General features: G+C 53.1%; 8 protein-coding genes across 8 annotated transcripts; 3 read left to right on the forward strand and 5 right to left on the reverse strand.

Moving 5' to 3' along the window:
- Positions 1–471: 471 nt before the first annotated feature.
- Positions 472–1,424, reverse strand: CkaCkLH20_10189 (caleosin domain containing protein; the record flags this gene model as incomplete). The annotated part of the gene is made up of 5 exons (XM_038892903.1): positions 472–617; positions 674–1,037; positions 1,090–1,122; positions 1,177–1,265; positions 1,319–1,424. 5 exons carry the CDS (start codon positions 1,422–1,424, stop codon positions 472–474), a joined length of 738 nt encoding a protein of 245 aa, XP_038741823.1.
- Positions 1,425–2,186: 762 nt separating this feature from the next.
- CkaCkLH20_10190 (uncharacterized protein) lies at positions 2,187–3,290 on the forward strand (the record flags this gene model as incomplete). The annotated part of the gene is made up of 1 exon (XM_038892904.1): positions 2,187–3,290. One exon carries the CDS (start codon positions 2,187–2,189, stop codon positions 3,288–3,290), a length of 1,104 nt encoding a protein of 367 aa, XP_038741824.1.
- Positions 3,291–6,004: 2,714 nt separating this feature from the next.
- On the forward strand, positions 6,005–8,751 carry CkaCkLH20_10191 (glycosyl hydrolase family 3 N terminal domain-containing protein; the record flags this gene model as incomplete). Its single annotated transcript, XM_038892905.1, has 2 exons — positions 6,005–6,747; positions 6,801–8,751. 2 exons carry the CDS (start codon positions 6,005–6,007, stop codon positions 8,749–8,751), a joined length of 2,694 nt encoding a protein of 897 aa, XP_038741825.1.
- Positions 8,752–8,824: 73 nt separating this feature from the next.
- On the reverse strand, positions 8,825–11,157 carry CkaCkLH20_10192 (uncharacterized protein; the record flags this gene model as incomplete). Its single annotated transcript, XM_038892906.1, has 2 exons — positions 8,825–10,327; positions 10,405–11,157. 2 exons carry the CDS (start codon positions 11,155–11,157, stop codon positions 8,825–8,827), a joined length of 2,256 nt encoding a protein of 751 aa, XP_038741826.1.
- A 597-nt stretch (positions 11,158–11,754) lies between these two features.
- CkaCkLH20_10193 (threonyl and Alanyl tRNA synthetase second additional domain-containing protein) lies at positions 11,755–13,204 on the reverse strand (the record flags this gene model as incomplete). The annotated part of the gene is made up of 3 exons (XM_038892907.1): positions 11,755–12,379; positions 12,449–12,926; positions 12,982–13,204. The coding sequence occupies 3 exons, from the start codon at positions 13,202–13,204 to the stop codon at positions 11,755–11,757; spliced, it is 1,326 nt and encodes a 441-aa protein (XP_038741827.1).
- Positions 13,205–13,561: 357 nt separating this feature from the next.
- On the reverse strand, positions 13,562–15,131 carry CkaCkLH20_10194 (amino acid transporter; the record flags this gene model as incomplete). The annotated part of the gene is made up of 4 exons (XM_038892908.1): positions 13,562–14,211; positions 14,271–14,417; positions 14,478–14,911; positions 14,977–15,131. 4 exons carry the CDS (start codon positions 15,129–15,131, stop codon positions 13,562–13,564), a joined length of 1,386 nt encoding a protein of 461 aa, XP_038741828.1.
- A 2,340-nt stretch (positions 15,132–17,471) lies between these two features.
- CkaCkLH20_10195 (uncharacterized protein) lies at positions 17,472–18,292 on the forward strand (the record flags this gene model as incomplete). The annotated part of the gene is made up of 2 exons (XM_038892909.1): positions 17,472–18,044; positions 18,239–18,292. The coding sequence occupies 2 exons, from the start codon at positions 17,472–17,474 to the stop codon at positions 18,290–18,292; spliced, it is 627 nt and encodes a 208-aa protein (XP_038741829.1).
- Positions 18,293–20,557: 2,265 nt separating this feature from the next.
- CkaCkLH20_10196 (uncharacterized protein) lies at positions 20,558–22,570 on the reverse strand (the record flags this gene model as incomplete). Its single annotated transcript, XM_038892910.1, has 1 exon — positions 20,558–22,570. The coding sequence occupies one exon, from the start codon at positions 22,568–22,570 to the stop codon at positions 20,558–20,560; it is 2,013 nt and encodes a 670-aa protein (XP_038741830.1).
- Positions 22,571–24,473: the final 1,903 nt, after the last annotated feature.

The raw sequence follows: 24,473 nt of genomic DNA on the forward strand, positions 1-24,473 counted from the left end.
CTCATCATCTTACAATCAAGTCAACCGTCCATTGATGGTACACATGTCTACCCAGAATGACCCTGAATACAATGGGGTTTGACTTCGGCCCTGAGGCAAGTGACATTACTGAGTTGAGTCTACGTTACATGGAAATGTTGCTCATGAGTCTTACAATGAAAATGAACCAGAGATTGCGAGCAGCTGCCATGAAGGTGACGTCCGAGTATACTTCGGAGACCGAGGCGGATGGTTGGAAGCATTGACAACATGATGAGCAGACGCACCATGAGAAAGCTCTTCACCGGAACAATCAGATGATGCTCTAAACTTATGTGACAATGAAAGTTTAGCCAATTTTCCCTCTCCCTCTCTCTCCCTCTCATTAGAACAATTTCATTCAATCTTCAAGGACAACAACTACTTTTCAATCCTCTCAAAATTCCATTTCCGCCTGGCAGTCTATCACGTGGCTCCTTCTTCTCTAGTCCACTAGTTGTACTCCTTCGCGCTGAGGTCCTCTTTGGCTGCTCTCCGGGATGCGACCCTGTAAAACAAGCTGCCGTCGTAGAGGCCACGGACGTCATCCTTCATCATACGGCCATCAGCAGGCCACAGCATGTAGTAAAGAGTCGACCCTACACCAATATCAGTCATCATACAGTTGGACAGTCCGGTATGCTGGTGTACTGACACTCAAAGAACGCGCCGAACCATCCGAATGGATCAACAACCACCCGATTGCCCTTGAGCAGGGCAATGACGTCCGAGAAAGTCATGTAGTCCTTGCCGTTGGCATACTTGGAAAACATGTCCTCGAACTTCTGGGGGACAAAGCGGCCCTCCGTATCATACGCTCCGCTGTCACTGCCGTGCTTGTCCTTATGGATATTCTCCAGGAAGAGGCGAAACATCGGGTCGGGCAGGTATCCTGTCACAGTAGGATAGGAGAAGTTGAGGTGGATGATGAGCATAGAGAGGACGGAAAGAATCAGCCCAAAGCCGAGCTTGTAGAATCCCTTGAAGGTGTCGAGTGGCCAGATGACACCATCGCGATCCTGGTTGATGTTTAGCATATGCTTCTGTCAGTAAGACTTGACAGGTTCTGACCGCGTCGAAGAACTCGCAATGCTGCTGCAATACCTGTTTCCAATCTGTTTAGCATGACGGAAACCCGCAAGCGATTGGAAGACCCACGGTCTGGTGACGATGAAGCTTCGCCCAGTCATATTCCGTGGTACCTCTGGGATTCTCGTATGTCGCCGCGATATTGGCCCGAGCAGTGCCTTGCGTTTCCTATCAGTCCATTTTCCCCAGATTAAAGATGGCTGTCAAATACCAGTGTGGGACAGTCTCTCGTCGCTCTCGGGTTGTTGGAATGGCTTCCGCTCCACGGTAACCGGCACAGCGGAGATGGAGGTGACCACCGACTTTTTGGAGGACATCGTGATCAGATTCGAAGATGCGTGTAATCAAGGGACCATTGAGAATCAAGGGATTACAAAAGGGACAAACTGTGGGGGGATGCTGATCTTCTTAATGCCCTCGGCACCTTTGTCCCGTCGGCTATGACCGGTTCATGATGATGTCATTGTGTTTTCATGAATTCCAGAGCTTCCAATGGTCAGTCCATGTTTCGCTTAGCCTCTATGTTTTGATTTTGCATGTGAAAGCTATTTGTTGAGATCTGGCGACATTCTTGACGAGAGATCTGGAGTGGCTGATAGCTTGCAGTCAGCCACATGCGGCACTATCATCGTGATGTCCATCAGGGTCTTGGTGGAGGCATGAACAAGGCGAAGAGAATGGCGTTGTAATTGTGACGATATTCAGACCCATCAGTCGGAATATTTACCCCACGAACCCATTTTTGTGGTCGCAAAAGTCATTCCCGTTTGTTTACGTGATTTAGCGATTCCATATTAAAGCCGGGGGTTGAATCTGTTTGACGCCAACGTGACTTCAGAATTGAGAGAAAGCATTGAGGTCATATTGTCGTGTTGAGGATGGGAAAGCAATTGAGATGGGGCAGGGGAGAATCGACAATGATCTAAATTGAATAAATACCCATCGTGATGTTCGGCGGCCAGGCGATGAGCTACTCGCACACATCAAACAACACTGACAATCTCATCAATTCACATCGCATACTTTCGTATCTCATAAAATTGAAGACTGCACATATTTCAATCGATTCTACATAAAATATGGATACGGCTCTGCAAACGGCACTGAGCGCTGGTGCTTCCTCAGCGTCCGGATTCCATTCCAACAAGCCTAACGGCGTCAACCCCGAACTAGCCGGCAAGAATGTCCTCCCACAAAGCTTCTGCCCAACTCCCAAAGACCGCCTCTCTTTTACCGCCGTCAACGGTGATGTCAAAAGCTCATACCTTTCCATCGGCGGCTGGCCGTGGGGTGACAAGCCTACCTGGCACTACGACGAGAGCGAATGGATCAAGATTCAGGAGGCATGGCAGACTCTTTACGACGCAGGCATCAACTTCATCGATACCGCTGAGGCCTACGGCAACGGCCAGAGCGAGAAGATCGTCGGCGACCTCGTCAAGGGTCTCCCTCGCGACAGTTTCGTCGTTCAGACCAAGTACTTCAGCACGCCCATGAAGGCGGATAACTTCATCCACCCGGTGGAGGCTCCCGTCAACAGCCTGAAAGCAAGCCTGGAGCGCATGCGTCTAGACTTCGTCGACATCTACCTCGTCCACGGCCCCATTCACCCGCAGAGCATCGCCACCATCGCGGAGGGAATGGCGAACTGCGTCAAGCAGGGCCTCACTCGTGCCGTGGGCGTCGCAAACTACGACAGCGAGGATGTCTTGAAGATCCGCGACGAGCTCAAGAAGCACCAGGTTCCTTTGGCAACGAACCAGTGCGAGTTCAACGTCTTGCGCCGCTACCCCGAGACGTCCGGGAACATCAAGAGATGCAAGAACGGCGACATTGTGTTCCAGTCCTACTCTTCCCTGGCGCAAGGCCGTCTCTCTGGAAAATACACTCCGGAGAACCCGCCTCCGAAGGAATACCGCTTCAGCAGCTACGACATGAAGGAAATCGAGCCGACCATCGCGACGTTGCGCGAGATTGCGGAGAAGCGCGGCAAGAGCCCGGCTTCGGTTGCCCTCAACTACAACATCAGCAAAGGAGTCGTACCGGTCGTTGGCGTCCGAAACGTCGAGCAGGCGAAGGAGGCCATTGATGCGCTGGGTTGGAGGTTGACTGAGGAAGAAATGGTCGCCATTGACCAGGTCAGCGTTGAAGGAAAGACCACTTCGCTGTGGCAGCAGGGTTAGATGTTTGGAATAATGATCATGGCCAAGAGCGAGGAGTCGGGTAATACGGCAGCGTTCAAAATAGTTACCGTATGAATTCACGAACATGACGAGAGTCCAAGACTTGCATTCTATGCAGCATAGGTGAAGCAGAGAAATTGTGATGCCAATAGAGTTGCTGATCGGCGACCGAAATGATTTAAACGCAAAATACTTTCTCATGCCATTGACTATTCTGGCATTAACTCGTTCTTGTCAATATGGAAGATCGAGCGTAACTTCATCACCAGGGCATAGAATGATCTTTGCTGTTCTCGAGATCCAGTGTGATGAACGCCGGGGCTCATTTGCGAAACTTGCACGGCATAAGCCCAACGTTGTGCACGTTATGTCGTTGATATCCCAGGCCATAAATCATAAGACGATGATAACTTCTCCGCGTGAGTTCCACGACGAACTTCCGAGGCCATCCTTGACAGCTCTATCGCAAGTCGATGGGCAACTTCGATGAACGCTTGGACAGTGCTCAGGCATGAACCACCTGGCGGCAACGGCTTCCTGTCATGTGCTTCTTGGCGTCTCTCTCTCCCGGTGAAACCAGACTGCGTCCCCAAGCTGACATCCGGCGTCCTGCCGAGCATCTGTCACAGTCTGTAGAAATATGAGAGGCGCGTTCGTCTCTTGGCGATGGCCGAGCTTTGTGGTGCACACGACGGGTATGCATCGACCATGTGGTTGTGCGCTCGGCCTTGCTGATATTTGTTCACCATTAACTTCGGCAGAGATTCTTTCCGAGCTGCAAGACCGTTGAGATTTGTGTTTTCTGTACATGCTCGTCATTAAGGCCTACTGTATTCGAGCCTTCAGCCCAGCGCCAGAGGTGTCAGTACATAGATTTCAAAACCAGCACAACTACTCACATCTACTTTGTGTCAGATCATCCTAACTTTCATGTTGGCTGAAGTCTACGATGACCTTGACCTCGTGAAATAATTGCCAAAAAAGGAAACTGCCAGAGAACGCGACGAGCGCACGAACAATTGAGATATGACAGCTTGCGATGATGCCTTTCCGCTTCGATCAGCATGAAGTCAAAGTTGATGGGAAGACTCAGAACAGACAATAGACAAACCCTTGATCATTTGCCGTTGTTCTTTGGGCATCTAGAATACTGGAACGGCTGTCAAAGCTGCAGATAGATACGATTGAAGTGATCGAGAGATCGGGATTTCGTTGATAGATATTTCAGACGGATACTAAATCGAGGAGAGTACACCGAAAGGTCTCACCTGCGTCAACTCAATATTTGCCGTGACTCAGGACTGTTGTGTTATTTGTGACAAACAGTAGTATCAGTAGCTCACTTCACAGAGACTGGACGTTCAGTATGGATTGGTAAATGAGTTCAAACGCGGTCCATTCAATTTCACTAACCTCAGCAAAACAATCTTCCGAACAGTAACAGTTTGTGCAAAAATGATTGCTCGCAACCATCTGCGGCGAATCGCAATCGTGATGATCAGTGGGAGGCTTGAACTCCCGGCCTTGGCATTACTGAACATGTCGAATCACATATTAGTACCACGCTCTAACCAACTGAGCTAACCGACCAGTGGTGAATATGCACAGCCAGGAGGCTGGCTTCCAAGAAACGGGGCCGCTGTGGAGATGCAGCTTCGTTGCAACGGCCTACAGAATCGACTCATCTTACCTCGAAACTCCATGAGATATGTTAGTTAGTAACAAGCACTCTACTCACGCCGTGACCCGCCCTCTATAAGATCTTTAAGACTCTAATAGAGGTACCTCCATGTCAGGTTGAGTTTGAATCATCCAGAGGCCGCGCCCGGGCGAGTAGACGACAAGCGACAGGGGCACAAACTATCCTTGTAAGTCTCAACTTGGCAACCATGAATGGATGTCAAATGAATGAGCAGGGTTGGAAGCGCTTGGAAAAAGTTGACTGCTTTGAAGAGTGAAAGATTAGGATGTTGACAATTTCAGAGTTGCGTCGACAAGCTCACCTCAACCTCATCCTGGGCAAGTGTTACGAGATACCGGCGCGAGACGCATCAAGTTACTGAGCACACTGCTAAACCGCGTAAAAGATAGCTTTTGATTGGCTTGATCATATGTGCAGCCAAGAATCGATATTCCTTTTTCTCGGCCTCCTTGCGTTCCCGTGAGACCTCTGCCAAGTCACTGCCACGAGAATGTCACACAGCAAGACACGTGCTTAATGTCAATACGCGTACAAACCAGCTGCATCGGGAATGACGTCGTCGAAGCTGGCTCAATGGCCCATCGGGTCCGAATCCGAAACCCTGCGGCGGGACACCGGCACCTCAGAAGTCACCAGGAACCAGGCACAGCTTTCTCCAACGGCACCCCAAAAGAGGGAAAAGCTGACTGTCACGCAATGACAACCCCCCCGAGTTCGGTCCTTCAAGCCATTGCTCAACTTCTCTCCCCTCAATCCTCCTTAAACTTCCATTCCATCCGCAAAACCTTCACAAAGCATCGCTTGAACACCTCCACGGCTGAGCAACACGGTCACCTATCTGGACCACGCGGAGACGAGCCCACAGGCTTTCCAGACTGAGAGAACGTTCGTGTCAAGGCTTCTACCCCGGATTCTTGAAACCTCGACCTCGTCCTTCGCCCGGATGTGCCGTGTTAAGGCATCACGTCCACCAAAACAGGCAGTGCACCAACGTTGAAAAGTGACGAACGACATGACAGCCAGTGATCCCGCCACCATGGCAGCGAGCGTCCGGGAGCCAACGCACATCAATGCGTTGCGTCCCCGAGCTGCCGACGAAGACGATATCTCCTTCCTTTTGAATGGCCATTCCTGCAGCTTCTCGACCGACATGATGCCCGATGAGAGCCAATTTACCACTCGCAGCTTCACCAGCAGTCGCACCAAGGAAGCCAGCCACAATCACCGCCACCAGCAGCACTTCACCAGCAAAGGATTTGTCAACCTCCCCAAGCCACAATGTACGAGCCGGTCTCGCCAATCATGGACCAGAGTCGTGTTGTTCCTCACGGGCCTCATCCTAATCTCGGCCTGGTATGCCAGCAGGCCATACGGCGCCGGCAGCGGGCGCTGGCCAGCCCGCCGACCAACACAATCCCCTGCTTCACCTTCACCCGCCCGGACCTGGGATACGGCGGTCTCCAAGGCGGCCGACTTTACGGCGCGGCTCAACCTTACCGAAAAGACTCTTGTGGTTACTGGTCGGCTCGGTCTTGAGGCCGGCGGCTGCATCGGTAACATTCCGCCGATCGAGCGGGTGGGCTTCCGCGGCCTCTGTCTGCTCGACGGCCCCACGGCGCTGGACCGCGCCGATCTTATTAGCGTCTTCCCGGCCGGTATTACCACGGCGGCGAGCTGGGATAAGGAACTCATCTATCAGCGCGGGAAAGCCTTGGGTGAGGAATTTCGCGATAAAGGTGTCCATGTTGGACTCGGGTGAGTGACTTCTATGTTTATTTATGTGATCTACGTACTAACAGCTCAATCAGCCCGGTCGCTGGACCGCTGGGCCGGAACCAGCTTGGTGGACGCAATTGGGAGGGCTTTTCTGTTGACCCTTACCTCACCGGAGTTGCTATGCGCCTCACCATCCGAGGCATGCAAGATGCAGGCGTGCAAGCTTGCGCGAAACACTTCATCGGCAACGAACAAGAAACACAACGAACTAATTCCTGGCTCCAAAATGGCACCGAAATCGCCGCAATTTCTTCGAACATCGACGATCGCACCCTCCATGAACTGTACCTGTGGCCCTTCGCCGATTCTGTCCGGGCTGGAGTTGCCAGCGTCATGTGCAGTTACAACCGACTGAACCAAACTTATGCTTGCGAGAATTCCAACCTTTTAAACCGGATTCTTAAGGATGAGCTATCGTTCAAGGGATATGTGCAGAGTGACTGGTTCGCCACTCATTCCGGCGCCGAATCGATCAATGGAGGCTTAGATATGAACATGCCGGGGCCGATCGGGCATGCCGAGACCCTAACGGGTGAGACCTACTGGGGAGCAAACATCACGAAGATGATCAAAGACGGCTCTGTCTCCGAGGATAGACTTGACGACATGATTCGACGGATCATGACACAATATTATCTTTTCAAGCAGGACAGCGCTGATTATCCAACCGTCGACCCTTCAATCATTTTCACGATTGCCGCGCAATCGAATCTCCTGGACTTGATTCCCTTCGATCCGCCGCCAAGTCGCGACGTGCAGCGTGACCACGCAAAGGTTATACGCAAGCTTGGTGCCGAGGCCACTGTTCTTCTGAAAAACGTCAACGGGACCCTTCCTCTTCAGAAGCCTGCCAACATCGGCGTCTTCGGTAATGATGCCGCAGATCCCGCAGACGGCCTTGTTTTTGGCGCCGGTTTTGAGATCGGCACGCTGAGTGTCGGCGGCGGCTCAGGCACCGGGCGGCACACGTACCTCATCTCTCCTCTCGAGGCGATCAAGGCTCAGGCTCGCAAGACCGGCTCGCGTGTGCAGTATATCCTCAACAACAAGGTGTTGGCGGCCGGAGACTTCAGCAGCCTCTATCCCATCCCAGAAGTTTGCCTCGTGTTCTTGAATACCTTTGCTTCTGAAGGTTACGACCGAACAGATATCGAGGCTGATTGGGATTCCACATTGGTCGTCGAGAATGTGGCCAAGCGCTGCCCGAATACCGTCGTCGTGACGCACTCAGCCGGCATCAACACTTTGCCGTGGGCCAACAATCCGAATATCACGGCCATTCTGGCCGCTCATCTACCCGGACAAGAATCGGGGAACTCTATTGTCGACGTCCTTTGGGGAAAAGTCAACCCTTCTGGCAGGCTCCCGTATTCCATTCCGGTGGATGCCAAGGACACCGACATCCCCATCGTCAACCTCACAGAGTCGGAGGTATCCTCGCCCACTGCATGGCAAGCCGACTTCACGGAGGGTTTGTTCATAGACTACCGCCAGCTCGACGCCCGCAACATCGACCCGCTTTATGAGTTCGGCTTCGGCTTGAGTTACACCACCTTCGAGATGCAGCGGTCGTTGAAGATCAAACAGTTGAGTAGAATCATTGCAGCGACACCAGAGCCATCTCTCTTCAAAGCACCGGGAGGAAACCCGGACCTTTGGGCACCTGTCATTCGCATCACAGCTCACATTACCAACACGGGGCACGTTGCTGGCTCAGCTGTGCCCCAGTTGTATGTTTCCTTGCCGCAGGACTCCGTTCCGGAGGGCACCCCTCTGCAAGTTCTTCGCGGGTTTGAAAAAGTCTTTCTAGAGCCGAAAAAGTCCAAGAGCGTTGATTTTGAGTTGCTTCGGAGGGATGTTAGTTATTGGGACGTGGCGTTACAGACTTGGGTAATTCCCGAAGGACCGATTGCATTCAAACTTGGGTTTAGTTCTCGCGATATCAAAGCCAGCGCGCAGCACGTTATTCGTCCGTCTTCTTGAGCTCAGCGACGCTTTCCTTTGTTTGGAGTTTAGGAAACATCTTCTTCTTTGATTGATTGGTGTTTTACTGCAATCAAATAATCTGTAATTCCACTGCTTCAAATTCATCCCCGCAGCCTTCGCCGTCCATCAGTCCGTGAATGTAGGAGTCCCCGATGATCCGCCACTGTCCGCTTCCAACTTCTCGAAGAGTAAAGACAGCGTCACAGCCGTGGAACAGGGCCACCACGTCACCTGGCTGCGTACCATCAACACACCATCCGAACCTGCCCGCCTCGGACCGGAAGAAGCGGCGGTTATACGTCCATCTTGCCTGGCCTCCGGAAAGTTTCTCAACGCCATCGTTCTCCCTTAGATAATACGCATCAGCATCTCTCAGCGACAGGCCATGATTGTTGATCTGGTGGTTCAACCGGTCTTGCAGAATTTGCTCCGAATCCTTGTCTCCCAGGACGAACTCGAGATAAATATCGAAACCAACCGCGCAATTGTCGCTGGGTCGTTCGTTGTCGCGAGTGCGGTTGCACATCATGGTTCGCCAGAGGTTTTCCCAGGTTTGAGGGGTGACTTTCTTGTCGGGGAACGCGACGTCGATGAGGCTGAGATGCCATGCCTTATTGTGTTCTCTGATCTTTCCGATGATCTTTTCGTACCTGTATTTGGCGTCCTTGGGTGTCTTCTGTTTCTCCTGCTTCTTCTCGCCCCCTTCATCCCCTTCCTCTCCTTTCTCATCGGACCTTTCAGGTGGCACTACGTCTGGGGATACAACACCGGAGAAGGAAGGTTGTGAGTTAGAACCGCCGTTTCCATTCGTATTCGTCCCAGATTTTCCTGTGACGACGTCGAACACATCACCGCCGTACGAAGCCATTTCGAATTCTTCCCAGTCGTCACCCTTCTCGTTCTCACCATCCATCGGTCCTGACTCTCCAGGAGGCGGAATCCGGCGCTGCATTTCAACAACGGCTATCTTGTCGAGAATCCGGCCCTTGATCCGGAGTGTTTTCTTCGAGCGGTCCACCGTCAGCTCTGGCTTGAGGCCTCCACCCGCCGCCATCTTCAACTCCCGGACCCGGAAAGGCTCGGTCCAGCCAGGACGGGTCCAGTCCGGCACCCAAGACGGTAGCGTCATCAGGGTCGTCGGCTTGGACGATTCGACACAATGAGACAGAACGTCCAAAAAACCCGACTCCAGTTCCTGAATCGCGAAGTTTGTGAAGACCTCTTCTGGAGACAGGGCGTAGTCCACGACGACCTCGTCTCTCATCTTCGTGAGTCCCAGCACGCTGTAGATCTTGTCGCTGGGGATCGTGGCGTTGAAGTCCCGCAGCTCCTCGAGCAGTCTCAGGAACGACATCGCAGTATCGGTCTCTTTGTCGAGCCGCTCTTGTCGGAGGTACTCCATCATGGTAATTGCCTTGAAAGCTTTGCACTCCGAGATGAAGTAGTTGATCTTGTAATCGGACATGGCACGCACGACGCCCGATAGGAATTCCCACTCGAATTCCAAGTCGCCGATCTGGACGGCGATGTTCTTCGAGTTGGCGACTTCCTGGATGATCCAAGTACGTTTGAACTGTGATTGTCAGCCATCCATGGTCTACTGCCGACACCATCTTCTCCAACGCAATCGAGAAATTGAAACAAACATACCCAAGCGCGGTTCAGCATCTCTGCCACCAATCCCCATTCTAGTCGCTCGATGTTCGGGGTAGTCCAGAATTGCGCCTGGACCAGGAGCAGAAGCCGTTGTGGGTTCGGGTCGGTCTCCAACTGGCGTGCCTCCGTCAAGAACTTACTCAATACCTGAGATATCGCCATCAACGTCTCCAAGGCATGCATGTCGAACTGCGTCGACTCGCCGAGCCAAACTCTCGTCTTCGACGCTCCGGCGTACACCTGTCCCATGATCTTGACGTGCTCGTTTCGTTCGGCGATGTCATCCTGATTGATGCACACGGCGTCGACCCAGATTCTCAACGGCGGGCCGTCTTTCGGTCTGAGTCTTCTCAGGGCACGGTACAGCTCTCCGCCGACGACCATGGTGACGCCGTTGCACGTGATGGGGGCGTCGGGCATCTTGCCGCCCATTCGGATGTAACTTTCGTAAAAGTACGGATCGTCGACCAGGTCTTTCCACAGCTTTCTCCCTCCCTTGTCGACGAGCTGGTCGTTTTCGTCGCGGCCGTAGACGGACCATGGGATCTCGGTGTCTGGGTCGGTGCTCGCATCTCGGTCGACGCTTTTGCTCCAGCAGTAACTCAGCGCATCATATGGCTCCGCGGGAGAGGCGAGATTCAGGTGTGACAGGCTGCATATTAGGTCGTCTTCGAAGTTTCCCGGTTGCACTATGAGGACACGGGTCTCATGCGGAAGGTTAAGTGGGCGGTAGGGATAAGTCGCCATGCCGAACAGTTGTCTGTTTGAAATATTAAGAAGACGAGTAAGTGTTTACTGCTACCAAAGCCGTGATTTAGTTGAGTGAGTTATTATCAACAGCTTGTTCGAGGAAAATCGAGCCATTTTCAGTTCAAATAAGTCAAGACGGTTCGAGAGACTGACAGCTTGGGTTGCCTCAATCCATCAGCTACTGGCTATGCTAGGCACCAACATTTATCCCTCACTCGCCTGTATGATGTCGCTCATCAGCCATTGGTGGACATCACCAAACCCCTGTAATGTTTAGGGCTGAGATGCAGCTTCTGCTACGTCGGGAGCTCCATCAGGGGTAACTGAAGTCCCAAATGATCATGCCGGCAATGCTTTCACCTTAAATCGAAGTGTAAAAAGCAGGGGTTTACATTGGGTGCAAGACATTCCGTATTCTTTCTGTTCAGTGGGGTCTCAATCGTACGTTTGCTTCCTCGTGTCATCTGCTTCCATGACATTAAGCCCAATCCCCTCGCCCGATGAACCTTGATTTGATGCCAAGTTGTGAAGAAGCAGAAATCCGCGTTTACTTCATTAGAGATCTATGTAGAGTATGTCCCATCATCTAAAAGTCTATGGTGAATAACCCTCGACCAGATCCTTCAGCGCCCCCAACGCTCCCTTCTCCCAGGCCGAAACCTTGCCCTGCCATTTCTCTCCTCCACCTCCGCCCTTCACGTCCTTGACGAGCTCCTTTACCTTAGAAACCAGACCCTCGACGCCGGCCTTCTCCCCGAAAATCACAAGCTGGCCACCCTGCTTCTCTTCGCCGGTAGCAATCACAACGACACCCCCGCTCGACGCAACGGCTTCCTTGATATTGACAGACACCCACTTCACAAAGTCAGCATTGCCATCGGCGCGATGGATCCACACGCTCTTGCTGGTCTTCAGCTTTGTCCTGGCGGCGTCGGCCTCGAATTGGGCAATGTCGGCGAGTAGTTTCTTCTCCCTCTTCTTCAGCTCGGAAACCGAGTCCTGCGACTTCTTCACGTTCTGGACGACCTCATCCGCGTTGTTGCGGCAGGACAGCAGCTTCGAGACGGTGCTCATCGCGCCGATGGAGGCGGTCGCAATGCCGATGGCTCTGTCACCGACGGAGAAGTACAGACGGTAGTTCTTTCCATGGACCGACTCGCCGTGGTGCAGGAGGATGAGAGAGATGTGAGATGTTTGAGACAGGTGAGTGCCGCAGCAACTGTAGACTAAGTCAGCTCCCACGTTTTCCGCATGGTTGAATCTTGGAGGGCTGGAAACATGAACTCACGTGTTGCTGTCAATGTCGCCGATACGGATCACCCGCACAACTCCTTTGCTCTGGTCGTAGTCCTCCGGCATCTTGTGTACTTTGGCATCATCGGGAGTTTCCACCGTAATCGGCAAGCTCGAGCGGATAATCTCGTTGCACCTGGCCTGCACGGCTTGCAGCTCGCTCTCTGTCGGTTTGCGGGGCAGATCAACGTAGTTCATGGCGCCGCTCTTGCCCATTCCCCAGCCCAACGTGTTCAAGTTCTCATACGTATCCATGACAGCGGATAAAAGATGCTGGCCGGTGTGTTGTTGCATGTGGTCCCATCGACGCTGGAAATCGACATCTTGACGGACGCGGTCTCCGGGCGACAATGGCTGAGGCGAGTGATAAACGCAGCGAAGGCCGACTCTCTCCACGAATTCTATCGGGATAGGGGTTTCAGAACTTTCTGATAGCAGTGTGACTGTGCCATAATCTGAAGGTTGGCCACCGCCTGAATGGAGGTTTCGTTAGATTGGTCTGCGTGATGAGGCGGTTTGAGCAAGTACCTTCGGGGAAGAGAGCAGAGTCGGCGAACTCAATCAGCCATGTTTCGACCTGGCTATCACCATTCGGTTCCGCGGACTTCCCTTTAGCGGGCTTCTTGGCTGTCGGTGGCGGGCGTTTCTCGCATGAGACTACCTCGGTCTCCAACGATTTCAGATACGAGTTTCGTTGGCAGGCCAGAGCCCCGACCACTTGTGCTCGCTGAGGAGACTCTGTCACAGCCATCTCGCCCAATTTTGCTGGTGTCAAAGGTCGATCAGGTAGGTGACGAGTTTCGAGAACAGTCTTCGGGACTTGAGATTGTGAGATAAGATACGTACTCGCATGAGATCGGTGTTCGGCATGAACCCATCCCGACATTGCTGCGATATCTTGCTCACGTGATCTAAGTTGGAGTAAACTCCAATCCTGCGTCTCGAGTCAGAACTTCACCATCAATGACGCCAGCAAGTGGCGTTGCAACCTTTCGCGCTGTCAGTGAGAACAAAACGAATTTGTCACAAGCATATCTCTCGTTTGGTTTGAGTTCAATATTAACATTTAATTACTACTAATTCGACGAGACCGGCATAGCGCCAACCTTTACGGCGCAGCATTGGAAGCGCACGTCCAAGGTTTCGTTCCCTTCTCAGTCGCGATGGCCTCAATGGATGCCCACAGACCCAACACGCAGATGAGCAGGCCCGTCAAGAACAGCATGACGTTGGCGGCGAACTTGCAGATCTGCTTGCCGGAAGAGAACCAGTTGCCGTAGTGCATCCACAGCCAGAAGATACCGGGCAGGCCGTAGGAGAACCACGAGGCGAAGAGCGCGCAGATGAGACCCAGCAGGCTGTTGAAGACGGGGATGGACTCAGCGATGACCATGGAGATGGCCCAGATGCCGACGACGATGCCGATCCACGCGATGGTCGAGAGCTTGGTGCGGCGGATCATGTGCTTGGTGTTGCGGAACATGCGCGAGAAGATGTACTTGGCGGCGACGTGGCCGTAGATGACGCCGGCGATGACGATGGTCGGGATGGCGATGCCCCAGATGGCCTTGCGCATGACCTTGGAGCCGGCGGCGGAGAGGGCGGGCGAGGGCACGTCCGGGCCGACGAAGACGTAGATGACGATGGCGGCGAGGAGGTAGAGGGTGGTGTCGATGATCTGGAGGAAGGCCAGGGCCTTGGGCCAGTCCTCGGGCTTCTTGAACTCGCCGATGACGCTGAAGAAGCAGGAGTGGGAGGCTATTGATGTCATTAGCATGTGGTTCGGCGTATCGCAAGGAGGTGGTGGTTTGACTTACAGAAAGCGATGGCAATATTGGTCACGGCGAGGAATGCGCCGGTGAAACCAAGCTGGCGCGTCACCTCGATGCTGCCGGAACCGATGGGGCGCTCGGCGGCGACGTCACCAAGGGTCATGAGCATGGCCACGGTGATGGAGATGCACGCTATTCATCTCAGTCAGCATCGGCCGTATCGCAAGAACTGCAGCTCGGGGTTTAACTCACAGGCCATGGACATCCAGCTGGTGTACTTCAGCGTTCTCGGGAAGTTGAGCACGGCGAAGACGGCGAGACCGACGACGGCCCAGACGATGGTGCAAGTGGAAGAGTTGGTGAGGGTGTTGAGGCAGATGGTCCAGGTCAACAAGTGGCTACCCATGACGAAAACCTGGAAGATGACCTGCGCCCAGCCGAAAACCTCCTGGAACACCTGTCCCATGCCGATGGACTTGCCGATAACCTCAACAGCGTCGCCGAAGTTCTGCACGAAGGGGTACTCGTTGCGGAACTCGGCCAGAACCAGACCAGAGTAGGTCGACAGGAAGCTCATGACGAGGATGAGGATGATACCGGGGACGAGGCCAACGGTGGCCAGGACGGAGGGCAGAGACAGAATGCCGAGGGAGACGGTTTCGGCGATCAAGACGATACCACCTTGCCTGCGTTCAAAGATCAGCCGTCCGCCTCGATTTTGCGAGTGAGTGAGATCGCGGCTCAAACATACCACCATGTGAGGGTCTTGTAGTCGATCAATTCGCCATCCTCTCCAGTAAGAACGCTGTTGTCCTCGCCCGTCGGGGGAGTATACGCCGGGGCGGCGTCGACGTCCTTCTTTTGTGCCATCTCGGGATTGCTGCTGATTTCCGTTGTGTTGCCCATTGTCGCTATGGTCAAAATGCGAGCCTGGATGGCTCACTGGTGAGATTGAATGAGGTTCGCGTTAAGGCTTCGAGACTTGTCGATCGTCCGGCTTAACACCTGTCCCAGCCACACAGAAATTCTTTCGAACTTGTCTGTCTTGAGTGAAGGGGAGAAGAGGTGAAGAGGTGGTTAGGAAAAAGGAACCACGGGACGTCTGGGGAAACCGGTAGCAAAACCATTCAACCGGATACCTATGACTCCCAACGCGTGGGATCAGATTCTTGATATAACCCACAACACGCGCCGTGATCGGCCTCTCCTGCTGAACAAGCGACGAGGCGAAATGTCATACGAGAGATCTGCCGAGGCGATCTCGGCGCGTGTGTTCCACGTTTTTCATAAGCTCACACGCGCCAAAGTGTCACGGCCGGGGTCTTCGGGGGGCGGGATGCGCAAACGGTCTTCTGGTCCCTTTGCACAGCACTGACTCGGTCCCGCCTTCCGGTCCACTCGGCGTGGCGGTTTGAAGACCTGGACCCTCTGCCATGACTGGAGCCTCATCCACCGTCCACGGAAGCCTTCCGCAACGACTCAGCTCTTGGTCAGCTCGGAGTGAGGCCATCGTCGAGTTGATATCATGTTATTCCAGAGTCATCAGAGTTGCGATATCGGGTTGGTAAACTCTTGGTGGCTTCAACTTACACCAAGCCATCCTACCTTAATGATTGACTGAACCTTGCTGCCCACCCCAACATCTGCCATTGACATCAACTCAAAAGTCCCAATGGCCTGACTTGACGCCCCCGAAATGCCAAAGCCCATGAAAACCTGTCAAAAACGCCTCATAAAACTTTTCAGGCGAGCATTACGGCTTCAACTCCACCAGTTGGCTAATGTTTACGCTATAATATCCACTTGGCACCGGATTTACTAATATTGACGTCCCAGTTGGTGGTGGAGGCTCAACGCAAGTGCCAATCGTCCTGTGAAATTTTCGGCCCTTTTTCCCCGCGTAGTTCCCGCTCCACCGAGATGCGTTCCCGGCACCAGTCTCGAGCAGCTTTTCAGCTTTTGCATGAAGCGCGTGGGAATATCTCACTTGCGACCCTTCGCCCAGACTTCTAGAACTCTGTTTGTCGTACTTTAGGCTCTTGAGCCGAACGATTGGGGTGCAGAACGGCGGCGGGGATTGACCAAGGCAACGTTCCATTTCCCCGTATTCGTGCGTTTACAAGTATGCGGCAGGCAGCGCATGTGCGTAGAAAACACACGATTTCCTGCAAAATTCCCATTCTCTTTACGTGAATCCTTACCAAGTTCCCCCGGATCTCATCCGATCCCCGCAATCTGATGCGAGAGCTCAGAAGGCATGCCCGGGCCATGGCTGGGATAGGATACCCCGAGATCGTTGAGTCTCGCCCTCTTTCTCTCTGCTCTGAAACTGGCACTTGGGAAATTTCTGCTGTCAAAATCTGGGGCTTGGGAAAAGGGGGAAGCGGGACCTCAAGAGCAAGGGCAGATTGCTAATTACTTTGTTTGCTCTGTCATTGGCGAATGGCTGAAAACTAGAATTACATGTCCTGCACCGATGGCAATGGCCCGGATGAGTGAAAGCTCTGGACGATGTAAGACTAAAGGAAAGGTTGGCAAGCATGTACTTATTCAATTGGACAATGTAGAGTCAGTAATAGTCAAACAACTGCAGTTGCTCCTTATGAACTAGTAGACTATTATTGCCGTTGCTCATGTATCAGGAATTCTAATACATACTTACAGTGTTGGACTTTTTGTGTGTACTCGTTGGGCATGGCGAGCCAGAATAATAATGGTAGGTGGCTGCATTGTATTGCCTAGGATATTGCGTTAGGTGTTGGACTTTCTGAAGCCTTCTTCGCACGATAAGTCTCTGTTTCCGTGAACGAAGCAATGCATCAACCACAAGCAAAACTCAAGAGAAGTTGGCAACAAACACATTCTTACAGGAAAGAAGGTGCGATTGACTTTACTGGACATGCATGGGGTTTCCTGGTTCTTATTTTCTCGAAATTGTTATAGCTGCCAGTATAATGAGTTTCTCTTGCACCGTCAACAAGCACTTTCCGCCTCGAAGGCACCCTACATCCGAGTAGGCCAAGTATCAAGGTGCTAGACTGGGAAAGCTTTAACCTTCAGAAAGCCACATACCTATAGAATCCTTAAAATGCTTCCATTTAACTTCGGGATAGCAATGAGCTATGAAAATTTCTTTTCTATGCCTTGGACCTGCCGACTCATCGTCCTTCAACTCAACAACAACTCCTCCACACAAAACCAACGCAAAGAAACACGTTAACATCTAAAGAATCATCAACATCGGCCATGAAGCGTCTCATGAATCCACAGTCAGCCAGCATCCTCTTCCACGCCTTACCCCAGGAAATCCGAGACGAAATCTACGCAGCCTACTTCGACGCAACTCTTCTCATTTGGGGCGGAACGAACGACGACGGGAGCCTCGTGGAGCCCGCCGAGCACTCCCTCGCGCTGCTCCGAACGTGCCACAGAGTACGAGCAGAGATCGGCCTCTCCTGGATCGGACAGGTCGTCTTCAACTTCGAGCACCCCGACGAGATGCTGGACATGCTGGAGGCCATGCTGACCACCATGCCCCACGACTCGATCGTGCAAATACGGCACATGCGCCTCTTTGGCGACCACGTTGTGCTGTGTACGCCCGGCTTCGGGAATGACCACCCGGTCGAGTACATCCTCAACTCCGCGCTCGAGAAATACCTCGGCCTCCGCCCGGATGCGCTCAGAGTTTCCGGCACCCTCAAGGAACTCCCTCACCCGTGGGCCGGGCATACGGTTCTCAGCACCTATGCGAAAGATGCGAGCGACGGCAGTGTCGGCATCCGTGACCCTGGGTCTCCCTATTTTCTTTACTGCGGCGTAAGGTTCCCCGTTTTGTTGAGGCATAGAGAATACGAACCTGGAAGGCCCAACCGCGCACTACTGGCGTGGCGTGCTCGGAGAGAGAGACCGTTCAGTGGCAACTCGTCAGCGAGTAATGCTCTTCGGCCCACGAGCAATTGGCCACAAAATTCGGATGCAGAAGAGGGTTTACAAAACAACCTTTCGCCTAGGAGGGCCTCGCCGAAGATAAGGTGGATGACGACCACGACGAGCGGGAGAATTGAGAAGAAGGACAAGAAACCCACGAAGCCCTCGTGAGCTGGCTTATACCCATCCGAATCTTCGTTCCTACGGGTGATGGTGCTTTCCTATCCACGAAGTTGGGTTCTTGGATCGAGCCGGAGACCGTGATGTCAATCTGCGCGGATTGCCTGGGCAAGAAGTCCTGGCACAGCTGGCCCAGTTCTTCAGGGAGGTCATGAGAATCGCGTGTGGCCCGGATCAGAATGACCTGCAGGTCGAGTGGTATGACTACGTTGAAATTAGTGGGCTCGAACAAAATAAAAGAAGAAGGGGTGCTAGTAGTTATGGAGAAATCAAAGTCAGCTTTAGAAGTGCCGCAACAACAATCTTTACGGCCTCCCCCCAATCATCTTCAGTTTAACGCCAACTATCTCCTGTAAAAGTAACATAAAACAACTATCAAGACATCTGAAATGCCAAAAAGACGCATATATAAACAGATCCGTGACTGTCTCTGCCGTCCAGCGGATACTCAAGAGTATTCATACATCAAAGACAAACGACTCGACGTAAGTGAACTACACCCACCTCACAAACTCGATCAGGGAATCCGACTACTCCAGCCCGTGAAACCAGAATCCATTCCATTACCGAGCTAGGTATTGCTAGACTCGGCTAAAATTATTGTGTGTGAGAAAGATTGATCAACATTGCTTATTAGTAGTTCTTGAAGCCGCCACTCCCATGATCCATCGTCGGATGAATCGCGGCCTCTCTTGAGGCTGATTATCATCGCAGTATTATCGCGCCTTTGTATAAATTAATATGGTTGGTTCCATCAGCACCAACACATCAAACCAGGACACCAATGTCGAATGTCGACCACGTCGTTTTCTGACCGTATCGTTGCATTTCACACACTTGTCCGCCGAGGTGCGAGTGTGACCGCACCTCTATGTACTGCGTCATAGCTCTATGCAACGATTGAACCGGTTGAGCTCACTCGGCTGCTTCACTTCCATCGTCCAGCAGGTTCCCCGAATTATTCACCAAGTATACACGAAAAAATCATCCATAATTCCCTGGTTCAGCCCAAGAACCCAATTTTACAAACAGAACAGCGTCATAGGCGATGGGTGGGAGCATAGATACAATCAACCCGCCCGTCGTGTCGAAACCGATCGTGCGGACCACCCACCTTTCTGTGCGAACAGTTTCAACGCCGGGACGTCTCGCTTTTATATCCAGATGTCTGGGATGCTATGCAGTCAGGCAGCCTGAATACTTGGTCAATGTTCCCGTCTTGTTGGAAACTCGCAGGATCTGCCTTATGTGGTGAAAAGGTAGACGAATCGTCCCTCACCTCTGTTGTCCGGCATATTCCTTGGATTATTCATCTGCTATACGGAAGCAGACCATCCATTTCTCGCACCCCCCCGCCCCGACGATCCAGGGACCGACATTGTGAGTGACACGACGCTGTTTGCATTCAGTTCTGACGGAGAAGAGAATCTTGAACGTAGCGTTCAAGTCAGCGACTAAATGCGTGTTTCTGCCAGACTCATCCGACGCCTTCACTTACCCTTTTTATCTACATTCATCTTGTAATCACGTCCTGATATTCATGTTTACCCCCAGCTGAACAACAAATCATGGAGTCTTCCGTATTTAGTCTTTGCTATATAAACGTGACTAACTCTAACCAACAGACATTCACAAACGCAATCAAGGAGAGCACTAAAAGAGTAGCAGACCTGTGTTTGTCTACATAACTGAGTATCCAGGCAGACCGGTAACTTCAAGCCTACTGCTTTTGTTTTCCCATCAACTTTCGTGGCGGGTGGGATAAAACCACTCACAGCGTTTATTATTTCTGTCCTTCTCTTTCGTCGTTAAGGTATTCCTGCTGGAATAAGCAGATGTAAACCGAACCGTAAGGGAAGTAATAAGATGCCCTGTAGTCACACGTACGGCTGCTGATTACCCAGGCGGAATATTGTGACCGGTGATTGCAACCAAAACAGCCCTGCCAAGAGTTAAGTGGTTTGGTATCAAGATTCAGAAGACCTGGAACTTCATATAGGTAAACGACAGAATTGTCCAAGATCATTCAAGCAAACAGCAATGTGGATGGGATTTGCGACAATCATGTTTGATATATTCGTCCGTCGCCCAAAGCCGAGTTAACACCCGAGGTATCTATCTAAATCCAGCAGCCGCCGCTGTCCACCCGTGTCCCGTCCCCATATCCACGTTATTATATACATTATAATTACATATGAAGCTAGCTAAGTAGCTTGAGTGCCTCATTTCACGGGCGAGATGATGACGACGATAAACTCAACCTTCTCCTCCGCATTCTTCAACGGGGTCCAGTAGCTGGTGAGCTTCTCCATCTTGCCCGCCTCGCTGACGAGGCTCGCGAATCCGGACCTGCTAACCGGCCGACCCGCCTTCTTCGAGCCGCTGTCCGAGTCGTCCTTTGACGACCTGCCACCACCGAGACCAATGAGACTTCCCTTGCGGGCGAGGTACCCGCCGCCGAGCATGATGTCCAGCGTAGCAGCCTTCCCATCCCGAACGACCCGCTCGCGTACCGTGTTCTTGAAGCTCTTCGTGATTGACGGAGAGTCCGCCAGCTCGGACAGCACTGTAAAGATGTCCCGGTGCGTGATGCTGTCAGTGACGAGCCCCAGACCGAGGACATCCAGCGCCGCGGCAGAGCAGAAAGCGACGCTCAGTTGAGGCGCTTTCCGCTTGCTTGGGTCGGCTGGCAAAGAGGACGAGCGTGGCGGGAATCCGGATGGACCCTCCGTGTTTTGTAAGACGATGAAGCGGCTGTACGCCTCATAGACTCGTTCGGCACGAGGGCTGAGGCTAAGGCGCTCTTCTGAACTTGAGACGGTCAACATCTGCTCCAGGCCGAGTCCGACGCCCTGCGAAGGTGACGTGTTTTCTTGGTTGTTGTTGGTGTGCGATGGCTGTTTCCGGAACGGCTGGAAGAGACTCTTCTTCGGTCCTTTGTTGTGAAGGCTGTCTCGGTTCCGCAGACTGGTCCGGCGCTCCGTCTTCCGGTCGCGGCTGCTGGTCCGGCTCATCCGCCGGCTGGCCCGAGAATCCCGACCCGAGTTGTCATCCTTCGGCGAGTCGTCTAGTGCAGGACCGAAGTTGAGGACACGGATGAGGTCTTTGTAACCGGAGACATTATCTGACACGTTGATTTGTCCGCCGAGGTAGTACCGGAGCTTGCCCGAAGTATCTGTCAGCGGACATGTGAAAAGCAAATTCCAGAATGGTGTGCCGTCGCGACGGTAGTTGAGAACAAGCTCCACAGATTCCTCCTCCTGCGAGACCGCTTCTCGAATACGCTTGATGGCATCTTGGTCGGTGAGACCACCTTGCAGAAATCTGCAGTTGCGAGGTAGAGCCTCGATCTTTGAGTACCCAGTCAATGAGACGAACGCATCTGAAGCCGCGATGATGGGGTTCTCCGGGCTGAGGGCGTCTGTGAGACAGAAGGACTCCCCTAGGCCGGGATACTTGGGGCCCCGAGTGTTCGATAAGGAGGCCGAGGTGTGAAGAGCCAACTGATGCTTGACGAAGGAAGGGTAAACAGAGCGAGCCACCCTTTGCTCAACGCATCGTTTGGACTCGCCAAAGAGCGATTCCAGACCCGGGAGAACAGAGCCGGTCAGCTGCCTCATGTCGGCATTCAACGACTTGGTGACGGTATTCGGAAGGTCTGTGGGCGTAGGCATCGACGAGGCCTGCTTGCCGAACTGGGACAAGCATCGGGTATACTCTTGCACTCGGAGAAGAAACTCGATGTCGGAACCACATCCCCGGTTCTGGGCGAACTGAAAGAAGCGTTGCGACGTCTGCGCGTTGCCGAGAATCATCTCGAATACTTCGCGGCCGAGGAAATCCGGAATCGGCAACGTCTCGGTCGGTTCCACCTCCATCACCGGCGGTGCAAAGCTGCGGCGCAAACTTGTCGATACGCTGTCCAAGCTGGACCACATGCCGGGACCAAAGGTCGGCGATCTCGGGGACCCGTCGGGGTTGTAGTCGGTGTAACGGCGGAAGGCTTCTTCGTTGGTGTGCAATGTCAAGCCGGAGTTGCTTCTTAACCTCAGAGACGCCTTGGCCGGTCGGATGCTGCGAGGGGTCGCGGGGGGAGAAAAGGTCATGGTAGGGACATGCAAGGAAGAAGAGGGTGGTGTGATCTTCAGGCCCGGGTCCATCAGACCTTTTGGGCTTCCGTTGTAATCATTGTCGTATGGTGGCGTCACCGGCGATCTCCTGGACATAGAAGACATCTTTTTGAAACTGATATCGATTGTAATGAGCGTCGGGAAAGGAACGTGTTGTGTTTGTAATAGCCCTATGGCAGGCTTGGCCGAAGGAAGGAAAAGAAAAGAAGAAAGTCAAGATAGATTAAGAAAAAGTCGGTTTCTAAGTAAGTCAAACCCGAACGTTGGACAAAGGCTACCGTTGCATCATACCTCAGGTAGAGAGACAAAGTGACGGGCGCCAATTCCACACACCACCGCGGAGTACGAGTGTTCCTCTGGAGATGGGATAGATGGCCGAAACAGGTGCTTATAGAAGATCAACTGGTGGACGGGCCCTGACTCGCACAGGTAGACTTCTTGGTGTTGTGCTAGGCTTGTCAAACGCCATGGCAAGTAGGATGTCTTAGGGCGAAGCCACGAACTTGCGGGGGAAAGTCGGACACGCTGTTCCCCTTGGGTCGCACAGGAACAAACGGAGACTACAGACGGCGCCCGCTCAGGTTCCCTAGGTATCTTCCCGTGGCTTCTACTGCGCCGAAATATGGAGGACATTCACGGTTTGCGGAAGCTCGGAGGGAGAGTGTCGATCAGTGTCTGCCAACCTGATGCGCGTCTCAACGGGAACGCATTGTATGGCTCATCGATTTAAGGGCCGGACTAAGCATCGGTCTGTCGTTCCAGGCATCGCCATCAGGGGCCTTTCGGGAGCAAACTGCATGTGGTAAAAAAAGCAAGCAGGCCGTGCGTCAAGGTTGGTTCGTCGAGCTGATGGTGGCGGCGTCGAGAAGGTCGGTATCTCGGGCCCCTTGGGACGAGTACGTGCTCCGTGTTGGCGCTAAGATAAACAGGGTGGTTGGCAACCATGCCATCTGAAGTCTGGCGGCGATGACGGCAAGCGACGAGGAAGGCCGAGACGAACAGGGTTGACCAGGGAATGTAGGGCCACATGGAAGGCGATCTCCCGCCATTGCGTGACGATGGAGTAGCACCAGCACTATTTTGGGTGCCTCCCAGACCGCCTGGTTGGGACGCCTGTCCCTGTCGTGGACTCAATGAAGGGGTTCGACGCCGTTGTAACGCTTTGGCCGGTGGCGGCGATGGCGGCGGTGGGATGTCGCATGCGGCGACGGTACGCAGACGAGTACACTATGGGTGGGCGTGAAAATGGCGACGGGCAGCAAGCGGCGGTCAACGGGAGACGAGGCGGGAATGGTGAAAACGAGGCAGCTCCTGCAGGTGCTGGTGCTGTTGGGATTTCCGCTTGACAGTATCCGCATCGACTACTGTACGGACATGCAGACGGGCGGATGATTCGGTCAAGCGAGAGGGAAGACGGCGGGATTCCCGTGTCGGCGTTTCAGCGTGATTGAATGTTTCGGGTGCCATCGAAATGTCGCAGATGGCATGGGACATGTCGTTCCCTGGAGACGAACGGCTGGGTCTCTTTCGTTGGTGGATGGGCTGGCCGTTGGAAGCGGCGTCTTTCTCGGCCGGGAGACAACGGTACCCGTGAGACGGCTCCATAGGGTCGGGCGGTCGCTCCGAGCTGATTTTCCTGGCGCGGACGAGATGGAGTTGGTGTGGTTGTGTGGCCCGGTGACCATCGCGGCTAGAAGAGAGCGGTCGCTTCCAAGAGGAGGAGCGGTAAACGGTAGACGACGCGCCAAAAAGAAAATAGACGACTGTGCGTTTGGCGATTTTTGATGGGCTGTATCAGGTCATGGTCCTCCCGGATGACTGTGTTACCTGCTTCCAAGCCATCGTCCGGTGAGAGACGATCGGCAAGCAGTCCGGCATTTCGCTGGGAGAAAAACGTGGGAGGTCCATGCTGGTGATGTTGGTGATTCTTGCAGGAAATTGGCGATGATCTCGACGTCTAGTCCGTGGGAGAGAGGCGATCAGACGAAGCTGGCAGGGATAGCAGCTG

This window comes from Colletotrichum karsti, assembly GCF_011947395.1.
Source record: "Colletotrichum karsti strain CkLH20 chromosome Unknown Scaffold38, whole genome shotgun sequence".
NCBI classification, from domain to species: domain Eukaryota; kingdom Fungi; phylum Ascomycota; class Sordariomycetes; order Glomerellales; family Glomerellaceae; genus Colletotrichum; species Colletotrichum karsti.